Consider the following 27,515-nt stretch of genomic DNA (forward strand, 5'->3'; position numbering starts at 1 on the left):
CTAAGAGGAAACCTTATACCCATTAGTAGTCATCCCATTCTCCCCACTTCCCCAGCCTTAGGCAACCACTAATCTATCTTCTGACTCTATAGATTTGCCTATTCTGGAAATGGCATATAAATGGAATTATTTAATATTTCCAAAGACCATTCCATTCCATAGTCTTTTGGGCCTGGCTTCTTTCACTTAGCGTAATATTTTCAAGTTTCATCCACGTTGTAGCAGGTATCAGTATTTATTCCTTTGTATTGACAAATAATATTCCATTGTATGGCTAAATCACATTTTATTCATTCATCAGTTGTTGGACATTGGTCTATTATGAATAATGCCGCTATAAATATTCATGTACAAGGTTTTGCATGCACGCACATTTTCATTTCTGTTGGGTGCACTGCATAGTTATGCCCCCAGTCAGGTGTTGCTCTCGTGGTTCAACCCTTTCATATGTTGAGCTCATGCTCTCCTCTCTGCCCCAAACCTGCTCCTCTTCCAAAGTCCACTGCAGGTTCCACCACCTCTCCTGTTGCACAATACAGAAGCTTGGCAGTCATCCTGTATGCACCGTCAGCTCCTCCATCCTCCACCCCACTGCAGCCCCATCCAGTCCAGTTGCAATTCAAATACAAGCATTCCTCAGAGCATGCTTTGCAGATGTTTTAGAATCAATCAGGCCATTAACTCTTTTTTTTTTTGGCTGCGTCGGGTCTTAGCTGTGGCATGCAGGCTCTTTGCTGCGGCGCCCGGCCTTCTCTCTAGTTGCAGCGCCCGGGCTTCTCTCCAGTTGCGGTGCACAGGCTTCAGGGCGCGTGGGCTCTGTAGTTTGTGGCACACGGGCTCTAGTTGAGGCGGACGAGCTCAGTAGTTGTGGTTTGTGGGCTCAGTGGCCCCATGGCATGTGGGATCTTAGTTTTCCGACCAAGGATCGAACCCACACCCCCTGCATTGGGAGTGGGATTCTTAACCACTGGACCACCAGGGAAGTCTCAGGCCATTAGTTCTTTACACACTCATACCCCTCTATTTATACTTGTAGGGTTACTTGATTAATGTCTGTTTGCTCCCTGTTTTATCTCAAGTGCTCAGTATAGTGCCTACTTTATAGCAAGACTGTAAGCCTCTCAAGATTGGATATATGTCACATTTCTTTTATAACATCTCACAGATCTCAGTACACTAGTATTGGCAATAAAAATGTGTTGACTTGAACTGCTTTCATTATCATAATTTTTTACAAATTTTTAATTAAGGTATAATTTATTTACAGAAAATTCAGCCTTTTTGGTGTGCAGTTCCATGGGTTTTGATAAATGTATACAGTCACATGATCACCACCACAATTAAGACACAGAACATTTCATCACCTCCCAGAATTTCCATGTGTTCCTTTGTAGTCAACCCTCTGCCTCCCCTATTCCCATGAAACCTCTGATTTGTGGTTTTCTATCCCTATAGTTTTGCCTTTTCCGGAATCTCATGTAAATCTAATCATATATCTGTAGCTTTTTGATTCTGGCTTTTCTTCCACTTAGCTCATGCATTTGTGCTTCACCTATGTCATCGTAAGAGCTTGTTCCTTTTTATTGCTGAGTACTGTTCCGTTGTATGGAAGAACTACAGTTTGTTTATCCATTCCTCAGTTAAAGAACATTTGGGATGTTTCTAGCTTTAGGCAATGTGAACCATGGCAGTATAAACGCTCATGTACAGGTTTTGTGTGAGCCAAGGTTTTGGTTTTACTTGGATAAGGACCTAGGAGGCGGACTGTGATATCGTGAGATCAATGTATGTTTAACTTTTAAGGAACTGTCAAACTGTTTTCCAAAGCAGTTGTATCATTCTGCATCCCCGCCAGTGGTGTCCAAGAGCCCAGTTGCCCTGCATCCTCACCAGCACTTGATAGTGAGAATTCTTCACATAGATTCCAGTACTTTATGAGATATGTGATTTGCAAATATTTTTTCCCATCTGAGGCTTGTTTTTTCATTCTCTTTATATCTTTCAAAGAGCAGAAGTTCTTACTTTTGATGAAGACCAATTTATCACTTTTTAAATTTTACGAATCATGCTTTTGGTATCATATATAAGAAGTCTTTGCCTAACTCAAGGTCATGAAAATTTTCCCCTATGTTTTCTTCTAGAAAATTTGTAGGTTTAGGGTTTTTACATTTAGGTCCTTGGTCCATTTGATTTCTGTTTTATCTCATGAACTTTTTCATCTGCTTTAGGTCCCAAATCTAACCTACGATATGCTTGCCCACATTGCTCTCCAGCCTTTAAGCTCCTTGAGGGCAGGGATTGTGTTTTCTAAATGTCAATATTTGCATGACCCTGAGAATGAGCTCTCCTTAAATTGTGAGCCCTCAGCACCTCACCTGGCTCACCCTAGTCCCCACCCCTTATTTTATTCATGTTCATATTTTCCATAACACCAAGCATCATGTCTTTCACTTTAGGTACTGAATACATGTTACTGACATTTTAAACATGAGATATTCGAAGGGCTTTAGGCTGCCTATCCCACTTAGAATGAAGGAGAATTAGCACAACTAGGAAAAATCATTTCTAGTCATTTAATCAGCACTGACTGTATGCTGTGCACCTACTGTGCGCCAGATGCTGGAATGCCTCCTGGTGGCCCAGACCTCCAGAAGGGTACTTCATCCTATGTGGCCTTCTTATAGCAGTGCTTATGACATCACCCAGTAAGCAGGAATACAGAGTTGTACAACCAAGCAAAGTGCTCTGATGGGATGTTTTCAAAATCTGAAACACATTCAGGTAGAAAGTATGATAGAGAAATAATGTGTCAGTCCCCCCACGTGGCAGACGTTCTACCTTGAGTTCAAGTGAGGCCAGATGTAAAAAGACAAGGGTCTTTTTACTTGCAGGGCTACTTGTCTCTCGTTTTCCCTCTATTTTTCCCTCTAGTTGCACTTTTCCCCCCAACAGGAAAGAGTTTTCAGGGAACACCCACTTTGTGGCTACCTAGACAGAGAGAAGGGAAGGGGACTTTCCCCATTCAAGGTTTGCAGACTCAAAGGCTGAAGGAAAAACCCAGTTTGTCTGGAAGGTGACTTTCTGACTGTCTCAGGCTGTTATAAGAAAAATATCATGAACTGGGTGGCTTACAAACAACAGAAATTTATTTCGGTCAGTTCTGGAGGCTGGTGATCTGAGACTGAGGTGCCAGCACGGTGGGATGAGGGCCTCACCCAGGTTGCAGACTTCTCCTTCTAACCTCACAAGGTGTAAGGGGCTGAGGGATCTTGCTGGAGCCGCTTTTATTGGGCTGGCCAAAAAGCTCGTTCGGGTTTTTCCATAAGATGTTACGGAAAATCCGAACGCACTTTCTCGCCAACCCAATATAAGGACACTAATCCCACGAGGGCTCTGCCCTCATCACCCGCCAAAGGCCTCACCTTTTGTCAGGTGTGCTGGGGTGGCAGTTAGATTCCCCCTGTGCCTCTGCTCATGTGTTCCGGCAAAGGGGACACAGTAACTTAGGAAGGACAAATCCATTCTCATCTCTGGAAAGATCTTAAAGAACTTTGATGCTTTGACAGAATATTTCGTCCCAGGCTAGAAAAAAAAAAATCTATTTAAATACTGTGTTGTTGTTGTTTTTCTTTTTAAATTACGTAGGTTGAGAAATCGTGAGTTTAAAGCTTAGTGATTTGAACTTAAGCACGTTCTAGAGGCAGGAAAAGACTCATTAAAATAAATTTTATGACCTTGGCATTTTGTATTGTTTAAAAGTAACCAATTACAGAAAATGGAAATGAGATGTCAAGATTTCAATTTTAGTTTTAAAGCAAACCTAGTTCCCTCCTAGTGATTAATAATTAAAATAAACTTCATAGTTCTAGGGAACAACCTAATTTGGGCAATGTTTTTAAAAATTATAATTTGTGAACCACCAGTCCTAGAATCACTTGACAGGCTTGTTAATAATCTCCCCTCCCTCCCTCCCTCCCTCCCTCCCTCCCTCCCTTCCTTCCTTCCTTCCTTCTCTCCCTCCTTCCTTTCTTCTCTCTCTCTCTCTTACACACACACACACACACACAGAGAAGTTACTCGGTCCCCCATTAAATCTATCTGGTGGTGAGGCCTGGGAATTTGCACTCTTAATAAACTCCTGGGATATAGACATTTTCATTCAAGTTTTAAATCACTAATGTATGGGCTCTTTCCCTGTCATGGTAATAACACCCAGTACTAAATACTAATAATACTAACAATAATAATATTTTGCTAACCTTTATTGGGTGTTAGCATGGGCCTGTTTTGAGTGTACCTCATGCATTAACTCATGTAATCCTCTCAGCAACTCCTGGAATAAGCAGCATCTTCCTCCTCGCTATGGAGAGGCAGAAACTGAGGCAGGAGTACCTTGTCCAGGTCGTGCTGCTGGGTAGCGGCTCTGGACTAAAGGAGTTCATGAGGCACAGGGGGCCCCTGATGACCCCAGGGGAGAGGTGAACTCACAGGTCCCTTTGCCCCTGCACGCTGGCAGGTGGACATTTACATCAACGTGTGCTCCGCTTCTAGCCTAGCCCAGGGCTAGGCTCATCCTAAAGAGCAAAGTCCCCTGAGGGAGGAGGAGACATGCTGCCACCTGACTGGCCAGCTCAGTTCTGCCCAGAGGGGCTCCATCCCCAAGGTGGATTCTGCCTGCTTCGGGCTTACCAGCTGAAAACATTCTAACTACGTTGGGCCATTGAGGCCTGCTAGGCGAGTCAACTGATAGCCAGGCAAACGTTGATCTTCTTTTCTAGGAAGAGAAAAATCAGACCCTTATCTGCCTCGCTGGTGTTGGAGAAGTAGGCCTTGTCTCTCCATACCTGGTCAGTGGCATCAAAGTGCCCTGAGGCCCTAGGGCATCTGGCTTAGACCCCTGCCTGTTCCACCTTGCTGAGGAGTCACGAGACCTTTTTTCACTGATAAAAATGCAGTATTCATTTCTTAGGGCTGCCATAACAAATAACCAGAAACTGGATGGCTTAAGACAACAGAAATTCATTCTCTCATCGTTGTAGAGTCCAGAAGTCTAAAATCAAGGTGCAGGCAGGGCCATGCTCCTGCTGAAGGTGCTAGGAGAGGACCCTTCCTTGCCTCTTCCAGATCCCAGTGGCTCCTTGGCTTATGGTAACACAACTCTGATCTTTGCCTTTGCCTTCATATGGCCTTCATTTTTGTGTCTATCTGTATCTCTCCTTTTGAGTATCATATAAGGACATGCGTGGTGAGATTTAGGGCCCACCTGAATCTAGGATGGTCTTATCTCCAGATCCTTGCCTGAATTACATCTGCAAAGGCCCTAATTCCAAATAAGGGCATATTCTGAGGTTCTGGGTGGACATATCTTTTGAGGGACATTATTTCAACTCACTGCAGATGTTTTCATATATAAAGGTTCAAAAATAAAAACAACCACGTTTATGTAAAAGAAGAGTTTGCAGACATAACTCCTGGCTTTCTCGGTCTTACTCTCTCCCCAGCCAGGCCCTGAAGACAGTTCCCAAATTTCCCTGGAGTAACTGTCTCAACAGAAAACTTAGGACTAGAGTTTTTTTATACCCACCCTTCCAGCAAACAATAGACTGAAAAAACAGTGAGCACATTGGGGGAAAAAAATAAGTTGTCTGGTAGAATAACAGGATTTCTAGGCCATGTTTTCAACCTTCAGACGTTTCTCAAGGTTGTGAGAGGAGAAAGGGAGGTGGAGATGCCAGTGGATTGTTTTTCCTTTAAGCAACTAGGCACCTGACCCGTCCTCTCTCATCTCATGCTTCTTTCTGTAAATGGAGACAATCTCCTTCATCTCCTTGAGAATGAGGTGACATCTGAGCAGATTCTGATTCAGAGAGCTAGACACCCTGTTGTGTGAAGGACGGTGCCAGTGATTTCTTAGGGAGGCCTCTGGAGGCTGCAGGCCTATTTGCAAGGGCAGACTTCCAAGGCCTTGGTCTGACTCCTGGTCGCATGTGTTAGGGTGATGCAGTCTTGCAAGGCCTGGCAGTGGATGCTGGGTGAGTCACAGACCAGCTCCACTCTTGACCTGAGGCCATGCAGCGTGGGCCAGGGGCTCCTAAACTTGGTTGATCATCAGAATTATCTGGAAGCTTTGACATTTTGTTTTAGGACACAGCTTCCTGGCTCCCTCCCCAGACCTACATAATCAGAATCTCCCTGTGGATGGAGCATAAGCTTTTCAGTTAGAGCTGGGGCCACATCCTGACGCTTCCCCATCTCCGCACGTGAGTTTGACAGGTCAGCCAAGCTCTGATCTGTGTACTGAGGGCAATGACGCTTCCCCAGGTTGCCTGTGGTGGGGGGTAGGGGGAAGGTTCAGAGGCGATGCTTGTGAAAGTGCCACATCCAGTGGAAGCCATCTGATTCAAATAACGATTAATAAATACTAGCAATTTACTCCGAGTTGTCTGAAATACCTTGTTTTTAGGTGCAGGAGGAAGAATTTGTTCTATATATTTAAAAAAGAAGAAAGAAAGAAAGAAAGAGAGAGAGAGAGGGAGAAAGGAAGGAAGAAAAAGAAAGACAGGGTAATCCAGTTGACTCTTACTCCTATCTGATGGGAATGTAACTGCCCACATTTTCTAACTTTTCATTAAGAAGCATATGCTTTGGGACAATAGCAGGAATGAAAGAACTTATACTTTCTGTGCGGTTTCGAGCAACATGTTGTTATTCATGGCCAGGCTCCACCTTGCAGAGAAAGGCTGGGATTAGTCTTTGCAAAGATGGTCCTTTTGGCAAATCTTAGAAACCACGTGCAAATGAGGAGACCCCAGAGAGCTGTGACAGCCTCAGGAGGGATACGGCTGTTGGACGTGATGGGAAGGGGCTAGAATCCCATCCACTTTTTAGTGGGCCTCTCCCAGTCCTGGGTTTACCTTTCACCGATGAAATGAAATAATCTACACAAACTAATACTTAGCCCTGAGCCTGGCACTCCAGAGGCTCTCAAGGAATGTCAGCCGCTGCCATCAGACCAGCGTCATCCATCTTCCTCTTAGACTATCTGGACTCATGTACCCTCAAGTCTGATTCCGAAGCTCTGGTTCTGGAAGCCAGGTGGCTCTACGCTGCCTCTAGGCCTTCGGGAACATCCCAGGATGCTCTGGGAGGGCCCACAAGTAAAACATACTCAGGACAAAGCAGAAACAGCCTCTGCTTTGGAGGGAGGTTTTCCCAAACCAATTTTTCTTTTTATCTGATGGGAAGGGCCGAGTTAAGAGGCAGCAGCAGGGGGACAGCACAAATAAATACAGAGAAACCTCTCCAGGGCCTGCTATTGTGCTGAGCACAATGACAGGCTCTGGAGAGCATTTTTATCCAGTTGAGACTGGAAACTAAAATAAATGTGGTCATATTACACCCTCCTCCAGAGCCCTGGCTTACCGCAGCACTTCCCTGAGTGCCGTAGGATGGAAGGGGCATTTCTTTGTCAGAGTCCTGGCTGGTGTGGGGGGAGAAGGGAATTTAGGGTGTGGAGGCAGGTCCTCAAAATTGGGGCTGAGATCCCTGAAGCCTTGGGCACTAGTCCTTTGACCATCCTGAACTTTCTCAAAAGCTGCTAACACCAAGTCCCCACCCTTCCCAGGGCTTTCCGGCCAACAATGGGCCATGTCCAGCAGGGCGGGGCTGGTGACACACCCAGACAAGGCTGTTTGACTCTGCGGGGTGGAGGAGGGAGCCCCCTTCCAGAAATGGGCAGGGGGGGCTAAGCAGGACTGGTAGCTTTCTTGAGCCTCAGAAATGTCCCCCAATACTGTAAGGACTGGCAGGTCAGCCTCTGCGGCCTTGGGCTGCTTTGAAGTGAGTCATACATTGGAAAGATCTTTCTGAAACCAAAGCCATCTTTCATGGGAATGAGTCTCAACTCTTCTGCAGCTGGTGTTTCTAAACATCCCTCGAGCAGGCTGGGGAAATCCTCCCCACCCAGAAAACACCGAGGTCCAACGGCTCTAAAACTCCTTGGGAAAAGCTGAGCCCCCAAGCTGGCACATTTGGACGCTTCCATTGTAGGCGGCCTGGCACCCTGGCTCCTGCAGTACCTGTGGGGACAGCTGAGCCCTTCTCTGCATGACACTTGCTTACATTTTGAGCTTGGAACTGGGGAGATGGGGTCTGAACCCCAGGCCCACCACTCAATAGGCAGATCTTATATAAGGCACTTGGTTTCTCTGGGTCTGTTTCCTCAGTTCTAAAGTAGAAGTGATGTAAGGAACTCCATGAAATAAAGCGTGTAATATGCTTACCTCAGAACTGGGCAAATAGTTAAGTCCTCACTACATGGCAGCTGCTTTATTAATAAAAGCTAATGTGTGAGTGCCCATTTTGTATCATGCCGCGTCCTATTCTACCTGATTCTCACAATAACTCTTTGAGGTAGGTATTTTTATTACTATTCCTATTTTATAGAAATGGAAATTGAGGCTTAGAGAAGTTAGGCAAACTGTCACTAGTCACACAGCTAATTATTGGTGGAGCTCGAACTCAAACCCAGGGAGTTTGGGCTTCCCTGGTGGCGCAGTGGTTAAGAATCCGCCTGCCAATGCAGGGGACACGGGTTCGAGCTCTGGCCCGGGAAGATCCCACATGCCGCGGAGCAACTAAGCCCGTGCGCCACAACTACTGAGCCTGAGCTCTAGAGCCCGCGAGCCACAACTACTGAGTCCACGTGCCACAACTACTGAAGCCTGTGCGCCTAGAGCCCGTGCTCCGCGACAAGAGAAGCCACGGCAATGAGAAGCCCGCGCACTGCAACGAAGAGTAGCCCCCGCTCACCGCAACTAGAGAAAGCCCGTGCACAGCAACGAAGACCCAACACAGCCAAAAATAAATAAATAAATAAATTTATAAAAACAAAACAAAAAAATCCCAGGGAGTTTGATGCTATAGCCCACACTCAACTGCTATGTAACACTGTTATTATTACTATTAATTAGCACATCTTGGGAATTCTGTGGCGGTACAGCGGTTAGGACTCCAAGCTTCCACTGCAGGGGGCCTGGGTTCAATCCCTGGTCAGGGAACTAAGATTCCATAAGCCATGTGGTGTGGCAAAAAAAAAAAATCACATCTTCAGGGGATCTGAATCATAGATAATTATTGGACAAGAGAGTGTTGTTATTGAAGCATATAAAAGCTGTGGGCTTGTTTTAATGCTGGAGAATTCATAATAAAGACTAGAGGGGGAAAAAGCCCAGAACAAAAACTAAAATTCTTGAATGATTAAACTATCTAAAATAGTAGTAGACCGTTGGTGGGAATGTAAATTGGTGCAGCCACTATGGAGAACAGTATGGAAGTTCCTTGAGAAACTAAAAATAGGACTACCATATGATCCTGCAATACCACTACTGGGCATATATCCAGAGAACAATATAATTCAAAAAGATACATGCACCCCAATGTTCATAGCAGTGCTATTCACAACAGCCAAGACATGGAAGCAACCTAAATGTCCATCGACAGATGAATGGATAAAGAAGATGTGGTACATTTATACAATGGAATATTACTCAGCCATAAAAAAGAATGAAATAATGCCATTTGCAGCAACATGGATGGACCTAGAGATTATCATACTAAGTGAAGTAAGCCAGACAGAGACAAATATCGTGATATCGCTTATATGTGGAGTCTAAAAAAAAAAAAGATACAAATGAACTTATATACAAAATGGAAACAGACCCACAGACATAGGAAACAAACTTTTCCCAAAGGGGAAAGGGGGGTGGAGAGTTAAATCAGGAGTTGGAGATTAACATATACACACTACTATATATAAAATAGATAACCAACAAGGACCCACTGTACAGCACAGGGAACTATACTCAATATTTTGTAATAACCTATAAGGGAAAGGAATCTGAAAAAAAATATATATGTATGTACAACTGAATCACGTTGCTATATACCTGAAACTAACACAACACTGTAAATCAACTATACTTTAAAAAAACAAAATAAAAAAAATAATAAAATAAAATGGTAGTAGACCTTGTCCAAGTACCAGAAACCCTTATTACCCAGTATCATCTGTAAACATAGTGCTTTCCTGTGTCTGAGCAGTTCTACTCTACTTCATTTGGCCTGACAACCCCATAAGACAGCCAGAGCAGGTACTCATTCCTAATTTACTGATGAGGAAACTGAGGTTCAGAGAGCATTTGGGGTTCTTCAAGTCTAAGTGGCTAATTACCCTTAATAAAGATCACTCGTTTCCTGACCAATGACTACATGCTAGGTCCCGCGCTGTGCTCAACAGGTGTTATGATTTAGCAACAATCTTCTGATGGGTCTTATTATTTTGTCTATTTTACAGACGAGCAAACTGAGGCCTAAAGAGGTTAAATAACTGGCCCTGAGACACACAGCTAGTGAGTGCCCCCCAACCGCTATTTATAACCGTGCCTTGGTGGTAGTGCTGTGGCTCGGGGCCGACTGAAGGGAACTGGCCAGTCTCACATTGAGAGCCTCCTCTGTGCAGTGTGCCCCCAGAGATTTAGAATATGGGGGATGCATTCCTTGCTTTCAGAAAGTCACAGGCAGGGACCTCCCTGGTGGTCCAGTGGCTAAGACTCCGAGCTTCCAATGAGGGGGGCCAGGGTTCGATCAGGGAACTAGATCCCCCATGCAGCAACTAAAAGATCCTGTGTACGGCAAAGAAGATCCCGCAACTAAGATCAGGTTCAGCCAAATAAATAAATAATTAATTAATTATAAAAAAGAAAGTCACAGGCAGTGGGACACTGGAAAACAGCATGGAATTTGCAGTGGGACAGACCTGGGTAATACCAGCTTTGCTGCTCCCTTAACAGTCAGGCACGTTTAATTAGCCTCTGAGCTTTAGTTTCCTCACATGTGTAAGTGGAGCTACAATTATCTGCTTGTAGGGCTGTCCTGGGAGACCCAGTTAATGTAAAGCTAACACAAAGCGCTCAATATAGAGAAGATCTCACTACCATTCAGCTGAGGAGCAGAAACACATGCAAAACTAGCAGTATTAGTGAAAACTTGAAAAGCGTGAAACGTGATGTTCACCCATAGGCGTGCAAAGAATTTATTGGGGCAGGTTGGGCTGGGCCCACCGAGGCAGGCTCCTAGAGGGGCTGTGAACTGGGGTGTGTCTTTGATTTAGGGCAGATGGAGCCCATGGGAAACTCACACGGTAACTTCAAAGAGCTGTGGGCAACTAATTTCAGATAGTCAACACTGCCATCACCTCCTTTCCTCGGGGCCGGGTCTCTCCACCTCCTAGAAGAGCTGGACGTCATACAGAAGACGTGATGTTGGCAAAGCTGTAGAGGCGGGGGAGGGCATGGTGTGTTCAGGGAACTCGAGGTGCTTTGGAAGAGCTGGAGGGCGAGATTCGAGGGTGGGCGTGGTGGGAGGGGCAGTGGGCGAGCCAGGGCCAGGCAGGCAGGGCCTCGGATTCCCAGCGCAGTCCGTGAGCTCTGCCGTGGGCGGGCAAGGGGGACCACCCGACGGCACAGCGAGTTGACTTCCCATGAAATGATGATCAGTGGCGGCAAACGCCACAGGGCGCTCAAGATAACCTCGACTGAACATCGGCACTGGCTGCGGGAACCACGACCCGAGTGGTGATGTCGGTGTGGGCGGCGGTCAACAGTGAGCAGAACACAGACCTCCGGCCGGGGCCTCCGGACCCGTTTTCCACAGTAGCCAACTAACCTGCCAGTTGCCTTGAGAATAAACTGTTTCTGGCTTCCAGGAGAGGGTCCACATGAATGCCAGGGCGACGGGCCCCTGGGCAGGTATGACGGACTGCATGTTTGTGTCCTCCCCAAATTCTTAGATTGAAATCCTAACACCCAAGGGGATGGTATTAGGAGGCAGGGCTTTTGGGAGGTAATTTGATCATGAAGGTGGAGCCCTCATGATGGAATTAGTTCCCTTATAAGAAGAGATGTCAGAGATTACTTCCTCTCTTCTCTCACCATGTGAGGACTCAACGAGAAGACGGCTGTCTACAAAGCCAAGAGGTTTCTTGCCAGACACTGAATCTGCCAGCACCTTGATCTTGGACTTCCAGCTTCCAGAACTGTGAGAAATAACTGTTTGCCGTTCAAGGTACCCGATCTCTGGTGGTCTGTTACAGCAGCCCATGTGGACTAAAGCACCAGGCTTGGCAGACACATAGCAGGATGGCTACGGTCGGAGAGACCATTGTGAGTATAAATATATCCTTGTGTTTTCTGGCAAGCCCCAAATCTTGGTGGCCAGGATAACAAGTAAATTGAAATCCTTAAGATTTTCTTTGCTTAAAGTTTGATAATGCAGTGGAGATCAAAGATGTTTTGAAAGATGTTTTCCTCCCACCGCATTCTAGTTTCTTAGTAAAATGGCCCAACTCACGGCAGCGGTTCCGAAGCTCCTGTCCTCAAACCTCAAATCCCCAGCCTTGCCTAAGTGATGAGACCGTTGCTGCTCTGTGTCACACACAAAACTGAATACCAGCTAGACCAGCACAGTGCCAACAGCTCTATTAAATTTTTTTTTCTTTAGTTGACTTGGTCAATATGGTCTGGGCCATTGGGCAAACAGTTCTGGAATATACCACTGCTACCTGATGCATTTTCCCCTCTAACCTGCCTTCCTACGTGATAAAAGTGCATTCCCAGGACTTTGATTTTGATTTTGTTTTTGTCTTTAGAAGTTGGGCTGGCACTTTTTCAAATGGGACAGACCTTGAAAGGGAGCAGGGGAACCAGAAAGGAAACCCGGTGTGGAGGCAGTTACGCATAAAGCACACACTTTATTCACTGAGTTGTGAGGACAACAGTGACGCAGGACAGCGGCAGAGGGGCGGCAGGTGTTGATTTCAACAAGAGTGTGGAGCGCGTTGGGTGTCCCAAGCACAGTAACGCAGGCCCAGGGCCATCCCACCTCTGCACACTGGCACGTGGCATTCAGGATGCCGACCGATATCCACTCACTTTCACGGGGGACATGATACATCTTTTAAGCAGCATTTCTTCCAAATATTTGCTTTCTTGTTTCTGGAAGGGGAGGGGAGGCAGGAAGAACAGTATGCCTTCCGACGCTTGAAAAAAAATTCCATTAAACCCAACTTAAAAAGGAAAGAACTGCAAAAGCTTTGATGCAGGATTGTCAGCAACTCACAGAAACCACACGTTTATCACGGGACAGGTCTGTACATAACACCCCAAAAGAACACCAATCCTGCGGACATTCGTCTTCTCTTCCGTAGGGTAAAGAAACATACACATATACAATCACTAAGTGGCTCATTGCCTTTCTGAATGTTAGTGGATGCAGTCTTTTCCTCTACCTTTGGCAAACGGGCTCAGAAAGCGACTCATGGCATCGTCACTCTTGGGAGATACTCTTTTGGGAAGAATTTTATTTACTGACAACAATCGCCACTCAATTACACCAAGCATCAGAAAAGACTGGGTTTAATTTTGCTGTGTACACATATATTGTTTAGAAAGTTTTTCAGCTTAAAGTGACCACCTCCCCCTTTCCTTTTGAGTTTGCCAGAAATGAAACTTGCCCCAAATGAGAAATACAAAGATCCATATGCAAAGCGTGTCAGTCACCATCTCCCCACTACTCCCTAGGCAGCAAATAGAAAGACAGTGATTTTTTAAAATGCCAAAGTTTCTCCTTCTTTCATTCCAACATAATTGGGTAGTTCCCTTAACACACATCGCCACTATAAGGTGTCATTACGAACCTCAAGCCTGAAATGATCTCTTTTTCTGGATAGAACGTTCTTCAAAAGGGAGTACTAATGAGTGAGTTTTAGGGCATCCTGACAAACACTTGGTTTATAAAAAGGAAAATGATTTTACAAGCCAGATAAAATCAAGGCTGGCCTCGGAAGTAGATTAAACAGTGACCGGAAATACAGATGAGGTGATTTGTAAAAACTGAGCCTGCTTCAGAGGATGCAGAAGGGTTGATGGCACAGAGTTCATCTTCCTTCCACCATCTTTCCTGACAGTCAGAAAGAGGGCTCTGGGAGCCCACAGCCTGGAGGGTCCCCTGCCCCTTCAACATGCAAGAGAACGCTAACATCAAGTTTGCTTTAGAGAGTTTTTTTTAGAAAGACCTACCTAGTCAAAAGTGGTTCATTTGAATTTTTAAACTTGCAAAAGCATAGATATATATATTGTATAATCATCTAAGAAGCAATTCTTTAGAAAAAGGTGTTTGCTTTAAAGTGTAAAGAAATTAGAGGAAAGTTTTAGAGACATTTCTAGCAAGACTTTTCCAAGTGGAGTTGATTGACATCACCAGATGGAGGGGATAGGAGTTGAAAAGAGCATTGTTCCAGCCTCACCTCGGAAGAGGAAACTCAGCTTGGAAACAACAGAATGGGAAGTTGGGGAGAACTGGGGAGACTAGAGGACATGACAGATAGAAACTACTTTTTTTTCCTTTGCACCTTATTACCCATTGTCTCTAGCTTTTCTGTTCAAGGTTTCAGGGACCAGGCAGTTTATCTTTTGTTATTGAAGGAGTCACAGTAAGAACATTTCATAATGAACCCAAACCAAAATGTAGATACCTAGCAAGCTGGACAAGTTTCCCAACGCTCTTTATATCTCAACATAAATCACACCAGAAGACTAAATGGTATCCTGGCTGTTTTGGAAGCAACTTTAAAGGAAGCACTGACTTTCAGGTCATCATAGAGGCCTCTTCATGCAATCAGCCTATGCTTCAAGAATCACTAGGAAGCCCAATGATCAAAAAGGTAGCCCTTTATGTATGCTCTAGGGAAGCTTACCATGTGTATACTTCCTTTCCTAGAGTAAACAACCCTCCTTAACTTGACTGTGTTAACAACTGGAATCTTTCTATGCGGGGCAGGGTTCAAGCAGAGAGCGCCGATTTCCTGTGCAGTGACCTGGACATTTTCGGGACACACATGCTGAGTCCAGTTCAACGAAACACACAGGGCGCTGGAGCCCCACTGATTCAATTTGGCAGTCGGAAGAATCAGGTTGCCCTGTGACCTGTGCCCGTGGCTGGAGCCTTCTGCTGGGGAGTGGGGTTGGGAAGCCCGCTCTGCATTCCCAGTGCCCCCTTCCCTAGAGCACAGCACTGCTCTGCTTGCAGCCAGGAGGCTACTGGCATGTTCCGGCAAGGCATTTTTGCACGGTGTAGTTTAAATTAGCTCATACACTTGATATGGAAAGAAGCTATTTCCCACCCCCCACCCCGCCAAGATGGATGCAAAACTGAATTCAAAAGTTACAAGAAAAGCAGAGTTTCATTAGTGGGGGCAAATTTAGGGCTCAGTTCTTTAACTATCATCGCCATTTTTCTTACACTGACATTTAATCTGCAAGTACGTGGATTATAACTCATTAGCCAATGAAAAAAAACCTCTCCTCCAGCCGAAACCTTGGATACGTTTGGCCATCCTTGTTACTGGTCGTGGCAGGGGAACACTGGGACTACACCACGGTCCTCACCCCTCACACTTTGCCAGAGCGAAGCACGGATTAGGACACACAGGCGTTGTGCCCAGGCTACCCATGCAGGAGAGGTCACAGAAGATGGGACAGCGGATGTACCGAATGAAGCAAGAGGCAACGGATAGATAAAGGGGCGAAACTGTGGGCTGCAGTCTGCCTTCAGTCCAAAGAGGAGCTGGTCTCCTCACATCTACCTCATCAGAGCCATTTGCTAAATATGTTAGTAGGTCCAACACACACACACACACACACACACACACACACACACACACACACACACGTATTTGTGAGAAGAGTCCTCAAACATTCAATGTCTAGCAAAGGTCCAGCAGGTTTAGATTCCCTTGGGAAGCACACAGAATACTATAAAGAGATTGCAGTATTCACTACAGCAGCCGGTTGCTAGAGTGTGTCACAAGTTAGGTCTGCAGTACAAGATCAGAAAGAATATTCTACTTGCTTTTTACCACTGGTGTCAGCTACTAACTCATTCTAATACTTGGTGCCAGCGGGAAGAATTTCTGAGCTTTTATTATTAGTGGCATACGCAGGTGAATTCAGATGTTTTCTTCTTTGGCTTTAACATAGAGTTTAAATTCTTAAACAGAGCCCCAAAACATGAGAATAGATGTGACAACCTCCTACATGTGAGTCACGTCCTGTCTGAGTCTCAGCCAGAGGCTTTCAGGAACCATGGTGGGGTCTTAAATGCAAGTTTTGGGGTAATCTTCGGCACCAATGTGAATCTTGTGTTACTGAGTTTGAGGACTCCGGTGAGATGTTCTGCCGTCTACACACAGTCTGATCCTAGGTCTGCGGTCTTCGGTCTGATGCTGACTTGAGCTACATCTGTCATGGAATATGCTGGCTTCTAACCACCAACACCCTTCCACAGGGGACCTGGTGGCAGGGATGCAGTTAGCCTCACTCTTGACCTTTGAGTCATGTGCACCTGTGCGAACGTCCCTGAGGAGCTGCAGCACAGTGGGACAAACATTCGGGCAGGAATGAAATTTAAAAGCACATGCAGACTCACCAAAACTGCCCTGGGTGAGTGAAAACACATAAACACACACATGCAAACCAGGAAGTCCACAGAGCTAGGCAAGAAAGAAAGCTCAAAAGACCAAATTAAATCATTCTGAGGCAATCTACCTTGGAGTTGCAGAGATTTCAAAGAGAAAAACATGCCTTTCCTTAGCCTACTACTGAAAAGACCTTAAAAAAACCAAAATCAGCGAGGGCTTGATGTGATTTAGAGAATGCCAGATAGAGAGCAGAGTTTGCTGGGTGGGGGAACTTGCACTGAGAGGAGACAGAACTTTTGTTTTTGATCAAGACTGCTGTGGCCTTTGGACAAAACTCACCTAACAGCATACAACTGGGCCAATCTGGAGACAATCCCCCTTTCCTTTCTTTGTAAGAGTGGAGGGCTGCGGGGCTGAGACATCTCCTGTCCTTGGTGCAGAGCAGCACGCTTTCTGAAGTAGAAAAGGGTTTAAGGAGAACTTTCATTCACTCCTTTTTCCTCTCTTTCTCTTAATTCTTTTTTCTTTTTAATAATAGGCTAAGTGGGCTTCCCTGGTGGCGCAGTGGTTGAGAGTCTGCCTGCCGATGCAGGGGACACGGGTTCGTGCCCCGGTTCGGGAGGATCCCACGTGCCGCGGAGCGGCTGGGCCCGTGAGCCATGGCCGCTGAGCCTGCGCGTCCGGAGCCTGTGCTCCGCAACGGGAGAGGCCGCAACAGTGAGAGGCCCGCGTACCGCAAAAAAAAATAAAATAAAAAGTAATAATAGGCTAAGTAATTTGCCAGTCAGGTCCTAGCAAACAGTAGGGGACAAGGAGCATGTTAAAAATGACTTTGGTGGCTATTGAAACAGAGCTGCCGGGGGCCCCGATTCTGCTTTCCCTCCTGCTGAAGCCCAGGCAGGGCTGCAGGAGGCCAGTGAGGAAAGGGAGGGCAAAGGCTGCTGCCACGTGGATCTATCCCTTGGGCTCTTCCTTCTCAGCCGCGGCGCTACATAATAAATATACTCGTACTTTGGAATTATTACAACTGCTTTTGTCCATGTGGCATCTTAAGGGCACTTGCTGGCTCTTACCATACACTCACACTATTATTGAATAACAGCTGAAAGAAAACAAAAGCAGCTCCTGCTGTGCACATAAGGTGATGGAAAAAGGTCACACGTGAACACTACTGTCGAGGGTGGGAACACAGACATTTCTACCCCACTGCTTCTGGGCGAATGTTGCCATGGGCTGGCCCATCATTTGGCTCATGGGTGTTTTAATCAGATTTTCCCTTTTGTTGCTGAGGGACAGTAGTTTGCAAATTCTCCAATCAAGTTTGGGCCTCACTACAACATCCTATGTGTCACCGCCATGGTCAGTCCTTTTTCTAATTGCTGTCTATGTGTGGTACTCAGAAGAGTTTTGCTTTTTTCTTCATGTCGTTGCGTCTCCAAAGAGGTAACTTGTCAAATTCCTGGATGGACATTCCAAAGATTTCCCGAAACACTTCTGGGGCTAAGTGGCGCTGTGATGAGAGAAGAGAACAGTGGTCAGTCCTGATGGCCACATGGATGACCTTGAGAGTTGCTCTCCAGTTTATAAGTAATTGTTTTGAAGAGCAAAAGGCAGAATGATGGAAGAGGAGTTTATCTCTGAGGCTTCTTAGCAGGCACTGGACCCAGTGGTTCCTTACTTGGCCAGGCCAGGTGAGGCACCCTTCCTACCAAAGAAAAGAGCTGGTGGAGTATTAATGATGATTGTTAATAACATTGAATGGCGATGGGGCACGGTAAGATGAGTCATTATGCTGGAGGTGACTCCACTTCAGGTCCTTGGGACGCTGAGGTGATGCAGGGAAAATGGACCAGAGCAATAAGGAAGCCAGAGGGAGACTTCCAGAGTGGTCCTTTGGCAGCCCTGGGGCTTTTTCCTGGCTCAGCAGTGGGAGTTCAGGTGGATGTTTGGTCTACTGAGGAGACCAAGGACCTCAATCTCTTGTCCGCCTAGTAAGGTTCTCTTAGGATAGTGGAGCCTTTATTCTCTGTGCCAGCCTGACCTCACATACAGATGTACTGCTTTTTGTCAGAGAAAATTAATGATTCTTTATGAGATTAGCAGCCAGAGTTTTTCTTAATTAAAACCATTCAGATGGAAAGGTACGAAGATCAGTCTTCCACATCTAAGGAGGTCTTGGGTATGTGTACCCAGCTAACCCTTCGACAAGGAATGTGGAAACAGCCAAGGGAGAAACTTGCCTAGTACACACCTCTTTAGTGAACACTCCCTCCCCAATCTCAACAAACTCAACCCAGGCTCAGAGAAAGATAAGGATTTGGGGGTATCTGAAGAGTGATGGAGACTCCATTCTACATCACCAGCCATAGATTAGGGCAACATCAAATTTCCAGAGAAAATGACTAAAATCATACTGCATCTCCTGGGTTGCTCTTCTGAATTTTACCATACATTTTTGTGCTCATCTCTTAAATACAAATTTGGGTTTTCCTCCAAGTTAGCTTAGTTTAACCTAGGTTGATCCTTTTTATCTTTTTGCTTTAACTGGAACATTTCTTGGGGGGAAGCTGTGGAAAATGCACAGGAATATGCAGTTGGGACAAGTTTCTTTGTTTGTTTGTTGTTTTTTTTACCTCTAGCCTGGTTCTGTCCACGTCTCTTAGGATTTTGCTGCGCCCTCTGTTGGTCACCATCAGCATTTCATATGGAAATATCTGAGAAGCAAAGAAAAACACCTAGAATACTGCTGTCCATTTTTTTATTTTTATTTTTTTTGGCCATGTGGCATGTGGGATCTTAGATCAACTAGGGATCAAACCCGTGCTCCCTGCAGTGGAAGTGCGGAGCCCTAACCACTGGACTGCCAGGGAAATATTCCCACCGCTGTCCATTTTATCAACAAGCAGAAGCTACCTAAAATCTAAGACTCCCAAGATAGAGCTTCTAAGACACTATGGTTAGAGTATTAGAGTGATGGGTGTTCCTCACTCAAGTCTCCAGCAGACGGGGGCAGGTTCCTATACATTTCCAATACCCACAAGTGTCTCATGTGGCACTGTGCCTCTGGAGGGCGTTGCTGAGTAAAAGAATACAACTTGCTATGTATTGGGGATGAAGGTAAAAATTGGAAGAGAATTGAAATTATAGGTTTATGTTTTACAAGGCAGTACACATTTGTAGGGTTAAACAATCTCGTTCCATGTCCAGCTCATGAATCCAGGGAGCCATGCAGTCCCAGAAGCAGTGTTTTGGTAGATGACGTATTGAAATAAGCCCCAGTTATAGTCACCAAGGAGCACAGCTCTTGGATACCTTTGGAGTCACAGGATGTTCTGGAGCTGGGGCAACCAATCATCCCAGTTTGCTTGGGACTAAGGAGGATCCCAGGATGCAAGACTTCCGGTGCTAAAACCAGGAAGGTCTTGGGTAAGCTAGGATGTGTTGGTCACCCTATCCGGAGCGGGCTGCAGCTGCTCCACATGGAGCAGGCTTTGCCATGCTCATGGCAGGGGCCAAGTACACACCGAGGTCACAGGAGAGAAGTGCTGGTACTTCACTGGGAACACACAGCACCAGACCCAGTGAGGGCTTAAACCTGCTGACTCGGTGTGACAAAACCCACAGAGTGGAAAGATGCTTTATGACACACCCTGCCTAATGCACTGGCCTGGAGCCAAGTGGGTCTCAACCCTGAAAATGGTGAAAAAGATAGAAAATCAAATCTTTTCAGGGTTATGTCCCAGTTTCATCCCATGTGAGAGGAAAGAGAAAAAGAGCCACACTTGCCTTTGGTTCCAACATGTTAGGCATGGAGACACCCCGGTCCATCCTCATTCCAGGCATGTGGCCATCTGGGAGGGTCTGCAGCAGAAATGCAGGTTTCAGGAGTGGCCCATGGCAGCATGGGGAGCTGAGGGAGAGCTCTGTGGGCTCCTAGACCTCCCTGTTTGGGTCTCAAATCTTCACGGCCATTTTAGAGATGTGTCACCTTAATTACCATGGATTTTTCAAAATGAGCTCCTTGTTAAATAAAAGCAGGGATAGCGGGAATGCTGCTTTTATACCTCAGCTGATGAAAGATGTTGGCTTAATAACTATTGACTAATCCCTGAATGTAGGCTGCACGTGTTAAAGTATATGGTACGTCAAAGAATTGCCAGGTCTATGCTTGTTTTTTGTTTTTTTTAAAAATTCTAATCTTAGCCTTCTTTGCATTTTTCCCCTTTTCTCATTCTCCATTATCATTTTACAAGGTTTAGGTTCTAGGAAAAAAGGAATGGTACCACAGCAGCTCTTTCCTATTGGCCAAGGCAGGGGTTTCTTTTCATCTGTGACCACACAGAGGAGGGGAGGGCCTCAAGGAGTGAGTGGTTATAACTAAAAGAAAAAGCAACTGTATGTGTGTGGACCCTTGATGCAGGTCCACTTCCACCCCAGAGAGGACTCTCCAAAGGCAGAGCAAGAGGGTCCTCGGACACCTGGTGTGGCTCATGCAGGCCTGCAGGACCAGCTTGACCCGGGCACCAGGCATGCCTGCTGCTCATGGCTCCTCACATCTGTGGACTAACGATTAGACGGATCAACTACAGTCAGGGTCTTCTCAACAGAAACCCTTCCCTGGAGCAGCAGAACATGTCTGGATTGTGAAAAGGCTGTTTTGCTGGTGTGGCCAACTTGGGAAAGACAGTGTTCCATACCTGGTAGTCTGGAAAGGAAAGAAAAAGAAAATCTCAGAAGGGCAAGCCCATATTAAAATAGGGAAACATCAACAGAGATTATAACCTATTGCAATTCTCCAAACATCCCCCAACAAGCCACGCTCTCCCGGCTCCGGGTCTCTGCGCACACTGCCTGGCTGCTCCCTGAAGCTGGAAGATGCCCGCTCTGGTTTTAGTTATCAGTTTAAACACCCTTTCTTGTGGAAGCTGACACCCTGAAGGTGTTTCTCCCTTCTCTCTGCATCTCCAATCATAGCATTTATCTCACAGAGTTTCTCTCTCTCTGTCACATGCATTTTTTATTAGTTATCTATTATATACATATTAGTGTATATATGTCAATCCCAATCTCCCAGTTCATCCCAGCCCTGCCCCCCGCTTTCCCCCCTTGGTGTCCATACATTTGTTCTCTACATCTGTGTCTCTGTTTCTGCCTTGCACACCAGTTCATCTGTAGCCACATGCATTTTGAAGGTAGGCCCCTGTCTTGCTTATCACGGTACTTCCAGGGATCTAATTAGTGCTCAGCACATAGTAGGAGCAATGAATTCCCTCCTACAAACTCGCTTCTTGTGGTCTCACATCAGGAGAGATCCTCTGGGATTTTAATACATGCTCTGATGGCTCAGAGGACAGATGTGATCTGACCGTAGGATGTGACACAGCCTGAGCCCAGCTAACATGCCTGTGACAGCACAGCCCCTTCTTCCCCTTGGTCAGCCAACACCCGGCTGCAGGGGCCTCACCTCGCACTCCCCCGCTGACATCCCCATAGCTGCTGTACTGAGCGAAGTCTGTAGAAACAGGCTGCAATGAAGAAAAACACACCATTAGAAAATCTGCTCCCCGGTACTCGTTTTGGAGTCAGGTGAAAAGGAAGATAGGGTTTACAAAATCCTAAGAATTCCTCCCAAGCCGAATTCCTGGACCCCTATTATTTTTCCTACGTAGTTCTTCTTCTATGAAATACCTGTGTTTTGTGGTTATCCTATGCTACTGCTGCTCAGCAGGTCCTTGGCAAGCAAGTATCTCTTGCTGATAAATAAAAACACATTTTTCCACATCACGGCTACACAGTTACACTTGTTCTATGCTTTGTGGGGAGGGAGGTTGTAACAAACTTTCCTGTATCTTTTTACAGCAGAGATAATGGCTCCAGTAATTACTTTTTGCTTGATTGTAGAAATATTTGGCACACAATTAATCTAGTCTTCCCATAAGCTTATACAGGCTATTCTTTTATCTAAAGTCAATTTCTCTTTCTCTCAATAGAAATATCTTATTTTGCCTGTAACTCAAAGTGATTTACCAGGAGAGCAGGGTGATTACAATTTTCATTATATCCAACACTGAGATCATATTGTCAGATGTATTCAGACAATACATCAGCACTTCAACCAGGACTCAAGAGGGAAGAGACTCAGAAACGAGTAATTGAGAAATCTCACCCGGTGAAGCCCGTTTTTCCCATAGCCTGGGAGAGATGAGGTTTTCGATGATAGAGCATGTGAAGCTGAATAAGAGAAAGATAAAAAAAGTAACTGTTAGGAACCCGAAGTCCAATTCTTTCATGAAGTCGGCAGTGTATCTTCTACCCTACAGAATAGAAGATTTAGAAAAAAACAATCCAAATATTGGGCTCAAATGTTCATAAAATGCCACCATGTTTGGGTGATGCAGGGAATGGGTGGGCAGTGAAATTTTCGAGGAGGGATGGGGAAGGGAGAAGTGCTTGGCATCTCTGAATCCTCAACACAATCCTAATAATGATGGTAGTATTTCCATCTTACAGGAGAAGAAATAGGGGCTAAAAGAAATTTAAGTATCTTGCCCACGGTTGCTCAGCTTGTAAAGATCTAAGCAATGATCTAAACCCAGGGCTATTGGGATACACAGGCCCAAGCGCCAGTTGGTATGGCAGCAATAACTGATCTGGAGGCCTACACTTAAGTTACCAAGATCTACTGGTCAACCACAGTTGGACTCCTGGGAGGCTTGGGATAGGGTATCCCATTGATCAACAGCGTGGACACCTCATAAACTGCTGGGCTTTGGAGGGAGTAGACCTGGGCCTGAGTTTTGGCTCTGCAACTTAACACCTCTGCATCTTCGGGCATCGTATTCCATCTTGTTAAGTCTTCATTTCTTGACCCATGTAGATACAGTGCTATTTATTTTTATACAACAGAACTGCAGAATTGGAAGGAACTCTAAAGATTACTAAACTACCTAATCCAAGATTAATGCCAGTGACACATCTATGAGAAGTAGCAGGGCATTCCGGTTAAGGGTGTAGGCTCTGGGGTTATAATACTTGGACTCCTAAACCTTAGTTTTGGTAGTTATCAGCAATGTGACATCGGGTAAGTTACTTAAACTTCCCTTTACCTGTCTCCTGATCTACAAAATGGGGAACATGATAATACTCATAATACCATCTACTTCATTGGTATGTTGTGAAGATTAAATGAAATAATGTTTAGCAGAAGTGTTTGCATAGGAAGCACTAAACACACGTTTAAAGGAATCCTCAGGAGAGAAAATTATGTACTAGTTCACAACACGTGAGAACATATCTTGTGGGTTAAAAGAGAACAGGCTTATGACAAGTATAAGCAGGGGAGAATATACCGGAAGACTATTCAGCCCAGTATATAAGTAATCTCTTTCAAAAGTATCAGCAACAGCACTGTTAGCCCTCAGCTCTTACATTGAATATACTAAAGTCATAATACTTTGAAAAAATTGTTCATGCTCTCTACAGTTAAAAAGCATTCTGTTCTCGGACTTCCCTGGCGGTCCAGTGGTTAAGACTCTGTGCTTCCATCGCAGGGGGCACGCGTTCAGTCCCTGGTTAGGGAACTAATGTCCCACAGTGCAACCAAATCAAAAAAAAAAGAAAAAAATTATAAAAAGCATTCTGTTCTCTGTGAGGATTTTCTTTTTGCCGCTTCCCTCTGAGATGTATGTTCTAGAAGGTAGACCCAGCACAGGGGAACTGACCCCTCTTGGCTCCTGAGATCCTCCAAGGGCTCCCCCTATTTCCAACAGGAAGGAAACACACATTTAAGGAAGAGCCATGGCAGGCTCTTAAGCTAAGTTGACATGACATAGGATTCTTACACTTCCTTTCCTATAGAACACTCTGTAGATGCCACCAGAAACCACCCTGCCTCTCCTGGAACCCTCAAAACAGGCTCCTTGCAGGCAGGTGGCCGGCTCCTGGCTCAGGGAAGGCGATGGGTCTGCTGCTCACCTGAGTTGATGGAAGAATCATAGCGCCCGGTGGCCAGGGAGGACCTCTCCCGGCTCTCCCTCTCCTTCTCCATCTCTTCTTTCAGTATCAACTGGCCCAGGCCCGAGTTGAGCTATTCACAGAGGAAAGAAAAATGAAAGTGAAGCCCGCAATTACCTTTAGGGAACTGCAGTTTCTTTTTAGGAGATCCTGCAAGAAGTTCCTGACTCTGGAGAGGGCTGAGGCATATTGTCCCAGAGCCTGGTGGCTCCCCAAAAGGTCAGCCAGGTCTTGGACCTTGAAACCACCATAGTCCCTTCAATGTCAAGGCTCTGTTGCCCTGAACCAGGCTCCACATCAGAAGAGTGTTCTCCCTCCTTTGCCCTCCCCGCAAAGCGCCAGCAGGTAGACTCAGGAGGGCAATGTGTTGAGTATGTACAGATTTTTGATGTGGGAAGGGAAGACTGGGGGCAGTAGCCTTTAAAGATAAATTACACTGATTTGTTTAAAAACAGGGGAAAAAATAATGCATGCTCATTGTACAGATTCTAGAAAACCCAGAAGGAAAGAAGAACCCATAATCCACCACTCAGAGACAACCACCATTTACATTCTGATCTGTATCTACCCAGTAGTTTTCTACGCACATAATATACAAAACTGGGAACACATAATAAATGTAACTTTGTACCCTTATATAACTAGTATCGTGTGCATTCCCCACATGATGAAGTATCTTTGGAAAATGACCCTTATTAGTAGGAGTTGATCATTTCTAGGCTCCCTCGACCCCAGGCCTTCTGGGATGCTGTGGGCCTAGCTAGAGACAGAGTGTATAATGAGGATGTCTTAATGACAGTCCATTTTATCCCCTCTCTCGGCCCAGATATACACACACAAGGTCCTATGAGTCCTGAGGAAAGACTTGGAGAAAGGCTCTTTCCCAAGGGAATCCCTTCAGCAGAGCCTGCGTGAGGGAAGGAAGGTGTTGTACCACGTCGGAGTGCACTCTGGCTTTACCTGGCTTTTCAGCATCCTTTCAACACATGCACCGCACACCCACACACCCCACACAGAGTCTCGCTCTCCTCGAAAAGGCCCAAACATTCTGCATCTCTCTGACCTCCAGATCACCTCTTCCAGAACCCGCTAAGTATCTGCCTTATTACAGTCACTAGATGCCCATCTTGTCTCTCCTACTGGACCGTAAGCCCCTGAGGGCTGGGAGTACCCCCTGCTAATCTTGGTGGCTCGCCCATAGCAATCATTCAGTAACATGGATCGACAGAAGACAGAACCGAAGTGAAGGCTGCAGCAAAGTAGCTTAAGGACAAACCTTCATTAATTGCTCCTCTTGTAGCTGCCGGCGTCTCAGCAGTTCCTCGTCGTCTTCCTCTCTGCCACTAGATCTGCGTCTCATGTCAGCTCCTAAGTCCACAGCAAAGACAACCTCTCACGTTAGCCCCACAGCAAGGGGAGCTCAAGGGACCAGTCCACCTGTGCTCAACGTGTCAGGTGGGCAAAGTCAGCAGTGGTCTTCAACATTCGTGAACAACACATGGGAAAAAAGAGCCTGCCACCAGTTCAGCTGGTTTCTTGAGACAACGGGCCCCGTTCGACAAGCCAGTCCAAAAATGTGATTCAGTAAGGCATGCCTCCCAACAATCGGATCTGCTCAATTAGAACTCGGTTTGCCATTATGATTGGGTCTAAGTCAGCCCACTGGCCACAGCTTCCATAGTAGGTGGAAGGGGCATCTACGGTTATTATTTTCATGTCCCTGAGGTCATTGTTCAAATAGAGGAAGCCAGATTCATCTAGATACCATCAAATAGGTAAGACAGTCTCTTGTGACAAATTTAAAAATCTTGTTTTCTTTTTCTGAATATTTAGGTTTGTCACCATACCATCACCCTGTCTTTTACCTCCAATAAATTCATTAAGAAGCATGCTTCAGTGGTTAAGACTCCACGCTCCCAATGCAGGGGGCCCAGGTTCGATCCCTGGTCGGGGAACTAGATCCCACATACATGCCACAACTAAGAGTTTGCATGCCACAACTAAGGAGCCCATGTGTCACAACTAAGGAGGCAAGCCACAACTAAGAAGCTCTCAAGCCACAACTAAAGAGCCCACCTGCTGCAACTAAGACCCAGTGCAACCAAATAAATAAATATTTTTTTAAAAAAAGAAAAAAGAAGCATGCTTTATTTTTCTTTGAAGGGATGGGTCTCTAATGTTTCCTTGCTCTTAATCTTTCAGAAAATGGTCACAAAAGGGTTTTATACTAACGGGCCAATAAAAAGGGTTAATGCAGCTAAAAAGTTACTTATTTCAGTATAATAGAGCAGATCACGTACAATTTTTAAGCTTCCTGGAAAAGGGGAGATGGAGGGGAAAGGAGGAATCTGTCTGAATGGCTGGAAAATTAAGATAATTATCGCTTTTCCTAAATGGCTTGGACTAATTTAGCTGTGGGAAGAGATAGGAAAGCCTGCTAATCTAATCAAAATAAACTCTAACTAATACCTTCAGGGTTTGATCAGTTGGATTAATGGACCAGAAGCTTTCTTCATTTTGGAACCCCAAACTATTTAGTGATGACAGTTGGTAACAACAAAATGTTAATTCTCCCCCAAAGTTTAGCAGTTTAATGTCCCTGCTATGCAACACGACTGAACTAGGAACCTCAGCGGCTCCAAGAACTGCCTGAAGGACGTGGACCAGCAGAAAAAAAAAAGCTGACGACTGAGTCTTAGTTTCTAAAATCATGAATATCAATGTGAATTTCTCTCTTTAATCTACAGTAACAAAAATGAATAGACATAAGTTTGCAAGAACTAGATACATCTTAAGTCAACATAACGTATAGAATACTTGTGAATAAGGAACCCAGGAGGTATAATAGATTTTTCCTTCAACTATTTCTATAGATATCAATTGCTTTAAAATCCACTTCTATTGCCTGTAAAAGTTATTCCAAAAATAACTTGGCGAAAAATAGCAGGATGAAGAAAATTTGGGAATT

At 45.4% G+C, this 27,515-nt stretch overlaps 1 protein-coding gene across 10 annotated transcripts in view; it reads right to left on the reverse strand.

Annotated features, from left to right (window-relative positions):
* Positions 1–12,779: 12,779 nt before the first annotated feature.
* ABLIM1 (actin binding LIM protein 1) overlaps positions 12,780–27,515 on the reverse strand; it is a 320,517-nt gene continuing 305,781 nt past the window's right edge. For 9 of the 10 annotated variants that reach the window (XM_029244850.1, XM_029244853.1, XM_029244856.1 and 6 more), the window contains 8 exons: positions 25,824–25,915; positions 24,509–24,620; positions 22,701–22,765; positions 21,999–22,059; positions 21,232–21,239; positions 20,321–20,395; positions 19,168–19,248; positions 12,780–18,044 (listed from right to left, as the gene is read on the reverse strand). In XM_029244850.1, the coding sequence (XP_029100683.1) occupies positions 17,931–18,044; positions 19,168–19,248; positions 20,321–20,395; positions 21,232–21,239; positions 21,999–22,059; positions 22,701–22,765; positions 24,509–24,620; positions 25,824–25,915 (608 nt within the window). In that variant the 3' untranslated portion in view covers positions 12,780–17,930. The remainder of the gene's footprint in view (positions 18,045–19,167; positions 19,249–20,320; positions 20,396–21,231; positions 21,240–21,998; positions 22,060–22,700; positions 22,766–24,508; positions 24,621–25,823; positions 25,916–27,515) is intronic. The other variant, XR_003796975.1, reaches the window with a different exon arrangement.

Source organism: Monodon monoceros, unplaced genomic scaffold (genome assembly GCF_005190385.1).
Source record: "Monodon monoceros isolate NGI ecotype Baffin Bay Population unplaced genomic scaffold, NGI_Narwhal_1 Super_Scaffold_4, whole genome shotgun sequence".
In the NCBI taxonomy this organism is placed as follows: domain Eukaryota; kingdom Metazoa; phylum Chordata; class Mammalia; order Artiodactyla; family Monodontidae; genus Monodon; species Monodon monoceros.